Below are 9503 nucleotides of genomic sequence, written 5' to 3'. Positions count from 1 at the left end.
ATGTTCGATTATGACGCATCCTCTTCTTCTTCTTTATGATGTATCCTCTCGCGTGGCCTCCTGGGATAGAAAAGTATCCATCGGCGAGCACTCAAGAAGCTGGGCAGAAGCAGTAGGACATCCGGGAACTTCTCGACTACTCTTTTATGAACGCTGAGGTTTCGGACATACTTAATCGCTCGCCTACTGCTTTTCGCCTACTATATAGTAGAGAAGTAGGCGGTTTCGGACGCAGCCTCCGTCTTGACTGCGTTTATTTCACTCCTCCCCTCACTGCAGCCGCCTACTCTCGCCTACATTTCAGGCGAGGCGAGGCGCATCTCAAACAAGCCTATAATCTCTCAAAGCAGGCGTTGTCTTCTTGAGCGTCATTAAAACAAGAGATCGGTTTGAGACAACAATTACTAATTAATAGGATGCAATTATCAGCCAGTACTGTCTGATACTATCTTAATTTTTTTTTGTTTTTTATTTGGTAAATCATATCTAATTGTAAGTCTACAATATGTTTAAATGTCCCTGTTTTTCATCTCAACAGCCAGTGCTCTGACTTCTGTAACTGGTGAGTAACAGACTGTTAGTCACTCATTTTTAAAACAGAGTTTATTCTAGCTGCATCATGACATAACCAGTCACTGTATTAGTCTACAAGTTTAGCCTGTTGTAAGATGTGAATTGTATCATCATGGAGTTATGTTGTTTTTTAGGTAATTATAGTATCAGACTGGTGAATGGTACAAATGACTGCTCTGGAAGAGTTGAGATCCTGTATAATGGCACATGGGGGACAGTGTGTGATGATGGCTGGGACATGAATGATGCTGCTGTGGTGTGCAGACAGCTGGGATGTGGAACAGCTGTTAGTGCACATGGCAGTGCTCATTTTAGACAGGGTAGTGGTCAGATCTGGTTGGATGATGTGGGATGTTCAGGAAGTGAATCATTGCTCTCACAGTGCTCACATCCTTCTATTGGAACACATAACTGTGGTCATCATGAAGATGCAGGTGTCGTCTGCTTAGGTAAAAGTACGTATGTTTTCAAATTATGCTTTTGCTGTTCACCTTGATATTTTATGCAGCATTTTCTTGTTACATTTTTTTACCAGCATATTTAGTTGTCTAAAAATTTGAGGTGTTTTGAAAATGTGCTACTTGCTTGTAATAAAAATAATACTACTGCAATTAAAACAACATAAACTTTAAGAAAACTTGTGAAAAAAGCAGAGGCTACGCATGTTTGGTGGTTTACTCCCAACAATGTCAAACACATACAAAATACTTACAACATGCCAAAAATAAAAATGTTTTGATCACATTGTACTTTCATTTTAATGCCAAGTACCAGACATAAGGTTGGTCAGTGGGTCTGATTCATGCTGTGGGAGAGTGGAGATCCGTTATAATGGCCAGTGGGGAACCGTGTGTGATGATAACTGGGACATGAATGATGCTGCTGTGGTGTGCAGACAGTCACAGTGTGGATGAGCCATCAGTGCACCTCATGGAGCCGCCTTTAGTCGAGGCAGTGGATCGATCTGGCTGGATGATGTTGAATGCTCAGGAAGTGAAGGAGCCCTCACACAATGTTCACACAGTGGACTAGGAAAACATGACTGTAAACATGGTGAAGATGCTGGTGTTGTTTGTTCAGGTAAGCCAAATCTTTAACATCACACATTATTATGGGGGAATAGCCAACAAAAAATACATTAAGCGTCATGAATGTCGTGCTTACATTACATTATGTCTTAACCAATTATTTAACATAAACATTTATTTTGCAGGTGAGCAGCAGATGCCGACTCTTTCCCTGACCTCCACACATGCAGCTGTTTCTCCTGGAGAACATATCCAGTTCAGTTGCACAACACCTAAACCAAGATGCAATGCTAATGCTAAATTCCAGCTCTTCATGAACGGATCATCTATATCCTCCCAGACACATGTATCTAGTGTGACTTTCAACCTTGTTAATGTAGACATCTCACATCAGGGCAGCTACAGCTGTCGTTACTCCTACCAAAACAACACTGTCAAGTCACCTTTGAGTAACACTGTTATCATCACTGTGGGTGAGTGTGTTCAATCATAAATTAAATGCATTAATTGCATGAAAGTGAATTCATTCTGTATTTTTTTGATCCTGACGATACGGTTCTTGAAGCCATTTTTATTTATTTAAAGAAGTTTTATTGTTTGAGTCTCTGTAACCATATAAATGTATTATCCTTGTTTTCTAGTGAACTTGCAGCAGCCCAGTATTTCCCACAGTGCTCCTGATGGATGGTTTGACGTGGGGCCTCAGGGGCCAGATCCTCCTGCTGAAGAGAAGACAAAAGCAAAGGAACAAGGAAACTCATTCGAAGTGCTCTTTTACAAAAGGTAACAGACTTGAGTTTTATAAAAGAAGTCAGATGATGTCTTCTATTTTATTTTTAACTCTTTCATCCTAAGTCACTTTTTTTCTTCATCATTTTCCTGTAATTGTCCCTCTCTATGTAATGTCTGTAGGTGCAGCTAATACATATGCAGGTGCATCCCATGATAACAAAAATGAAGATGATGAGGCTGATTATGAAAATGTAGAACTTGGTGAAAACATGGATCATGATGATTCTGAAGAGGACTATGTCAATGTGAATGTTATAGAAAATAAAAGTGTGGTAGACAAATCTGATGATAACATTTATGAAAGCTGTTGTGATTAATACTGAGTGACTAGTGACTAATACTACGTTATTTGAGAGACTGGTCTTGGCCTACCTGAAGAACATCACTGGACCATTGATGTCAACATGGGACTGCATTACATCTTGCAACACCTCGACAGACCTGGGAATTACGCAATGATCTTATTGGTGGACTTCAGCTCGGCCTTCAATACCATCATGCCTGATCTTCTCTCAGACAAACTGACCCAGCTCTCCGTGCCCTCCCAAATCTGTCAGTGGATTACCAGCTTCTTGACAGACAGGCAGCAGCTAGTGAGGCTGGGAAAACTCACATATAGGACCCTGACTATCAGCACTGGTGCCCCTCAGAAATGTGTTCTCTCCCCACTGCTCTTGTCCCTGTACACGAATGACTGCACTTTAAAGGCCCCCTCTGTAAAGCTCCTGAAGTTTGCAGATGACACTACAGTCATTGGCCCCATCCAGGACGGTGACAAGTCTGCATATGGTTGAGCAGCTGGCTGTGTGGTGCAATCACAACAACCTAGAGCCAAAACAGTGGAGATTAAAGTGTCATCAAGTTCACCATCATGAACATCACTGTATCAACAGTGGAGTAATTCTGGTTTCTGGTCACCACCATCACTCAGGACCTGAAGTGGGACAATCACATTGACTCCATTGAAAAAAAAAAAATCCTAACAGAGGTTGTATTTCCTTCACCAGCTGAGGAAGTTCAACCTGCCACCCAGTTCTACTCGGCCATCATTGAGTCTGTCCTGTGTTTATCTATAACTGTCTGGTTTGGTTCAGCTACCAAATCAGACATCAGAAGACTACAATGGACAGTCAGGACTGCTGAGAGGATTATTGGTGCCCCCGGCCTAACCTTGAAAAAATTTACACATCCAGAGTAAGGAAAATAGCTAAAAAAATCACTCGGGACCCCTCACACCGAGCCCACTCTCTCTTTGAACTGTTGCCCTCTGGCTGGCGCTACAGAGCACTGACCACCAAAACAGCCAGGCACAAGAACAGTTTTTTCCCTCAGGCCATATTCCACCAGAACAACACATAACATCTCAGGACTGCACATCTGTACATAACTTCTCAAAACTGTTCATCTATAAATAGCACATTTGCATAGTCATAAATCTGTTTTTTTGGTGTTTTTCTCTATATTTTTATTGCCATATTTTTTTTTTATTGTCTATTCTCTTTATTATTAGTGTTATATTTCATGTTATTACTTTGCATTACATGTATGTCTGCACTATGTCTGTACTTTTTCCTTGCACTGTCACCAAGACAAATTCCTTGTGCGTGTAAACACACTTGGCAATAAAGCCCTTTCTAATTCTGATTCTGATTGTAAAGTTATATTTGATTACTCTATAAGAAAAAAATAATAATTCACGTGTACTGTAGCCTACACAGGCCCTGTCCCAAATTGCACCCTAAACCCTCATGGCCTTCCTCATGGAGTCCACACTTTCGTGACATAATGCCATGTTGACTGTTGGATAGAAGTCTTCTGTGTAGCTCACCTCAGTGCAGGCTTGGCAAAAATGTGCTTTGAGGGTGCATAGCAAGTACACTTCTGAAAGCTAAAATTATGAATGGAACACCCTATGGTCTCGTGGACTTTACACATGTGCACTGGGCGGCCATTGTAAGTCCGCAAGACTGTGCACATGCCCTCAGTAGAAATCGCGATCGCGTTCCCCTCGGTCATCAGAAGACTAGAAGAAAACTATACTTTTATTCACTTTTATGTAACAGAATCAGACATAAGTTGTTGTTGTTGTTTTGACTAATTATCCAAATAATGTATAGTCCTAAGCAGAGGCAGACAAAGTACACAACTCCATTTGCTTCAGTCAAACACCTTTTGTGTTTTATTAGGAGACGCACAACAGTTCTTCTGTGGCTTTATAGGTAATATTTTCACTTACACAATTTAGCAAAATCAGACAATATTGTGTCTAATATAAACCACAATATTAACTTCTTATTATTGAATTGTTGTAAATAAATATCACATTTGCAACTGGTCAGTGCTCAAAAAATGCTGGGAAATCACTTCATGTAACCCTAAAAGTGATTACTGATAAACTGTCTGAAAAAAAGAACATTTTTAGAGAAGAAAAAATTACCCACTGACTTTCAAAGCTGCTAACGACTTTCTACTTTGAGGAACTTCATAGAAATGTAGTGGAGTGAAAAGTACAATATTTGTCTTTCAAATGTAGTGAAGTTAGAGTCGTAAGTTTCCAGAAAAAAATAATACTCAAGTAAAGTACAGATACTCAAAAAGTGTACTTAAGTACAATACTCAAGTAAATGTACTTATACTGTCCGCCTCTGGTCCTAAGCTATTATTATCAACATGTGAGCAGGGCATAGCGTCACGTGAAGGTAGCATCATTTTACCAGCCTTGTCCACAGCTGTACTACTGCATGTTATAACACACTGTAAGAAACTGACTGTGAAATTCACAGTAATTAACTGGCAGCAAGTGACAAGTAACTTACTGTAGAAAAGAACTACAGCAATTAAATGGCAGCTAGTGACAAGTAACTTACTGTAGAAGAAATAACCATATTTTTGCTGTTTTCATTTACAGTAGCAACCACTGTAAAGTAAAACTCACTAATTTGCAAGTGCAACATTCTTTTTTTTCTTTTTTTTTTGAGCTTATTACACAGGACAGTGTAGCAATTGGTGGGGAATGTGATCGGCAAATGACCGTAAGCCAGGAATCAAATATGGGTCGCCAGAGACACAGTTGCACTATATGTCAGTACGCTAACCACTAGACTATCGGTACCGACAAGTGCCATTGCTGTTTAGTTATATTGGTTCAGCCCAAATAAAAAAATGAATATGAAATAAATAATGCATGTTGCACGATTTAAATATAAATATTAATTTATCAACAGTCACAGTTAACTGCTCATCATTATAACAAGCTTCATTTATCATTCTTCACTTATTGCTAGATGTGTTGAAAACAATAAAATCTTGATGACCTTCTGGTAATTTTTTTTATTTATTTTTTTTTATTAAAGAATACATTTGCTTCCTGTGTTTTTTTTATTTATTTTTTTTTATTAAAGAATACATTTGCTTCCTCTGTTCTCTATTCAAACCTAAAATGTAAGTGAATTACAGTGAGGTCAAATTAAAGGCAGTCATTGGCTGGAAACCCAGCTGCCAGTGTAGGCTACTATGTTTTCCTTCTCTATCCCAGTGGCTGGGTTTCAGAAAACCCTAGTGTATGGCAGTACGGTGAAATCGCGTTCCGGGGGTGAATTTATGATTATGATACTGAAGTTAAAATAATATGATGATAATTAAAAGTTTGTATGAAACAGTATAATGGGCTGTTTTTGTACAGGTAAAATAACTGGAAGCGAAAGACACCAAACACATTCAAGTTACAAATAGTCGCGCCCGCTTTCTTGTGAAAACTAAGCTGGATATAAATAAAATCCACTGTTTTTTTTACAGCACATTGTTGGTTACTGTAATTTTCTACAGTACAAAGTTTCAAAAGGCATTAAATTTCCAGAAAAAAAAACAAAAAAATGTATAAGTAAATATATACAGTATATATATATATATATATATATATATATATATATACACACACACTGTAAACAGAAATGCAAGTAGACAAGGTAAAATTATTTAATTCTCAAAACACTACGTTTTGATTTCTAAGTGAACAAATTATAAGTGTTTTCACCTGATTACTGCATGTTAGTTATCAGTAAATGAGTGTGGCGTGTAAATGGCAGTGTTCCCTAAATTAAACAAAAGAGCTGTTAGTTTTGAATGATGTGTAATGCAGAGAACTGTGTTTAGAGTTGCAAAAAGTTTGTTTTACAATAGCAAACTGAGATTAAAGCTTGTAGTTTTGCAGACTTGGTCTAAATAATAGGTATATGAGTGAATGGTTTCGATGAGTGGGTCTCAAGTACCACTTTTAATGTCTAAGGCTAAGCAATTTTTTTAAAACCGTAAATGAACTGCCAAGGTCGTGCTCAATGAATTTCCGCGTCTGACCAGAAGATGACGCCTGCAGCTGAATCACCCATCCATCCATTTTCCAAACCGTGCGGCCAATGTGGGTAGAGCGTAATATCTTACAGGTAGGCCTATACATTTCTTTTTAATCAATTATTAAATAGTTGAATTAAGGTTTATACATGCTAGTTTCCATGACAGAGTTCGATATATCTTTTCATTACTACTGGAGCTGCAAGTTTCAAGCAAACTACCCTTGTCAAAAAATCCTAAATGATTCCAATAAGAAAATTGTACAGGATTCTAATGGGAATTTCTATCATATTTTGGAACCGTTCCTATAGGATTCTGATAGGAATAGTCTTATAGGACAAGACATACATATCCTGTAGGATCTTTCACACACACACACACACTGCTGTATTTATACCTCTTGGTGTTGATTAACTTGAGTGCGCTCCTCTTGTGTTAATTAGGCTAAGTATCTGACGTGCTCCTCCCGAACTTTGTTAATAAAATATCATTTAGTGCGGTAGGCAGAAATGACTTCCTCTTTAACACGCTCTTCTGAGTGCGAGTGAACCGTTTCACTGCAACTATGCACACGACATGCACAGAACTCGAGTCTGTTCACTTATCCACCTGTTGCAGGTCTACTGTCTGTTTCCTTTGATTCTGTGGAAAAGCTTGTATTCCCAGCAGCTAATTTGAAGAAAGAAAATCCTACATTGCTAATATTTACACATGCATTTAATATATGATTGTAATAGGAAATATTATATACAACAATTTGGTAAATTTGCTGTATATTGAGCAGCGGACGACGTTAAATCCATATACTAGATACATATCTGAGGAAAAATGCATTGCTGGTCGGCGCCATACATTGGTAATTACTGTGATTTTCTACAGTACATAATTAGTTATTGTGTTTTCTACAATACATTGGAAGTTACTGTGATTTTCTACAAGACATTGCTGGTTACTGTGACACTCACAGTACTTCTTACATTACTGCAATTTTGACTGAAACTACGGTATTCTACTGTGAACTAGTATACAGTAATTTCCTGTGCACAAACACAGTAAATTCCTGTAGATTTCACATTAAATTTTTACAGTGCACAGTAGCGCTACGGCAAGCAGGAACAAGTATACTACAGATAAATTTTCTGTCAGTGTGTTATTTGAGCGGACTTTGCTTTTTCGGTGAGGATGAGCGTTACACGAGCACATTCATAGAGCGGAATACTGAGCGTCGCATCAAACCGCGCAGTGACGAGGAGAGTGAAACCTGCACGCTGAACACTGCCGGGCGGGGCGGGGCAGACCATATATTATGTATATTTTGTATAATGTATAATTTTCAGTGGGCGCCACCTAGCGTGCAGGCGTGAATTAGCAGAAGGCGATCAATCGTTTCGCGTTCGGTGTGAAACATAGACTGTATAAAAACAGGTGTGAAAGCACCGTTCGTCGGCGATTCGCCTCACTTTTTCGCTTCGCGCTCAGTGTGAAACGCCCTTTAGATGAGGTTAGGTTAAAGCAGGGGTGTCAAACTCAGTTCCTGGAGGGAAACAGCCCTGCAGAGTTTTGATTCAACCCTGACTTAATGCACCTGATCCAGCTAATCAAGTTCAGGCTTCAGGCTTTTTTGAAAACCGCAGTAGCCATGTGTGTTGGAGCAGGGTTAGAACTAAACTCTGCAGGGCTGTAGCCCTCCAGGAACTGAGTTTGACACCCCTGGGTTAAAGTGAGACTTCAGGGTATGTGTGAGGTAGTGGTGAGTAGCATCTGCCCTGTCTCCCTCTCTCTGTCTGTCATATCAGTTTTGTTTTTTTTTTGTTTTTTTTATGACAGCTCACCAGGTTTCTGACAGTTCTTCTATAAAGTTTGCACCATGTAAGGTGGTGTGGCTTAATGGTTTCAGATCTGAGGCACTAACTTAAAAAGTAGACTGACTTGGACTGGCAATACATACAGCTATGCTAAGCATAAAGGGTGGAAGTAGGCTATACTAACAGTCTGTATTGGCCAGTGTGGTCTATCTTTGAATACGCACATTTAATAACCACAAGTTTCAGAAACCTACAGATGTGTGAACAATGTGAGGATGTCCAAGTGCAGCAGCACATTTACAGCACAAGCCCTCAAAGAGATTTCAAGCATCGTTTGAAAAAGCAATTTGTTTGCTTTATAACTAACAAAACAAGCTGATAATTATTTATTTGTAAAGTCTAATGCAAACTGACTAGCATGTTACAGTGCACATCAGCTGGCAGAATGCTGAAAAACAAGTGCTAAATATTTAGTACAGAGAATATTTAGTTTAGAGGGTAGCGGGTATTTTACAGATCTCAGTGTTGGTTAGTTTCTACATGAACATAAATATTGAGCCATTTCTCCTAGTTAACTCACTGAGAAGCTGAAGTGTTTTGTAAGGCAGGGGAGGGATCAGTGAAATGCGGAACTGTTGTAGTTCTGTTCGCACCCAGCTAGTGTCTGACTGACTCAGAGAACATGTGAAGAGCTACAGAGATAGACATCACGCACATCGATCAATGAAAGAACAGAAATGCTGAGACTACTGCTTGATTTTACACTTGGTAAACAGTTTTTAAATTGATACCATTTAATTTATTATTATATTAAATGATATTCATTAAATGATTAAATATTCATTAATGTAAATTAGAAGGTTCCTATTTGGGCTTTTTACAAATACGTGAACTCTCTCTTTCTCTCTCTCTCTCTCTCTCTCTCTATATATATATATATATATAATGTGTGTGGGGG

At 38.7% G+C, this 9503-nt stretch overlaps 1 protein-coding gene and 1 pseudogene across 3 annotated transcripts in view; both read left to right on the top strand.

Moving 5' to 3' along the window:
* Window positions 1–669: 669 nt before the first annotated feature.
* LOC107658426 (deleted in malignant brain tumors 1 protein-like) lies at window positions 670–2837 on the top strand (annotated as a pseudogene).
* A 5563-nt stretch (window positions 2838–8400) lies between these two features.
* The window catches only part of LOC107658521 (scavenger receptor cysteine-rich type 1 protein M130-like), a 7529-nt gene continuing 6426 nt past the window's right edge, over window positions 8401–9503 (top strand). Inside the window, exon 1 of one of the 3 annotated variants that reach the window (XM_016447115.1) lies at window positions 8401–8473. Coding sequence is in view for 1 of the 3 variants with exons in the window: in XM_016447113.1 (XP_016302599.1) it covers window positions 9283–9313 (31 nt within the window). In the remaining 2 variants the exon portion in view is untranslated. Of the gene's footprint in view, window positions 8491–9234; window positions 9314–9503 lie in introns of those variants that run through there. The other 2 variants (XM_016447114.1, XM_016447113.1) reach the window with 2 other exon arrangements.

The sequence above is a fragment of the Sinocyclocheilus anshuiensis genome, unplaced genomic scaffold (genome assembly GCF_001515605.1).
Source record: "Sinocyclocheilus anshuiensis isolate Anshui unplaced genomic scaffold, SAMN03320099.WGS_v1.1 scaffold371, whole genome shotgun sequence".
Lineage (NCBI taxonomy): Eukaryota > Metazoa > Chordata > Actinopteri > Cypriniformes > Cyprinidae > Sinocyclocheilus > Sinocyclocheilus anshuiensis.
The sequence above is the reverse complement of the archived record's forward strand: the minus strand, read 5'-3'. Positions and strand labels throughout refer to the sequence as shown.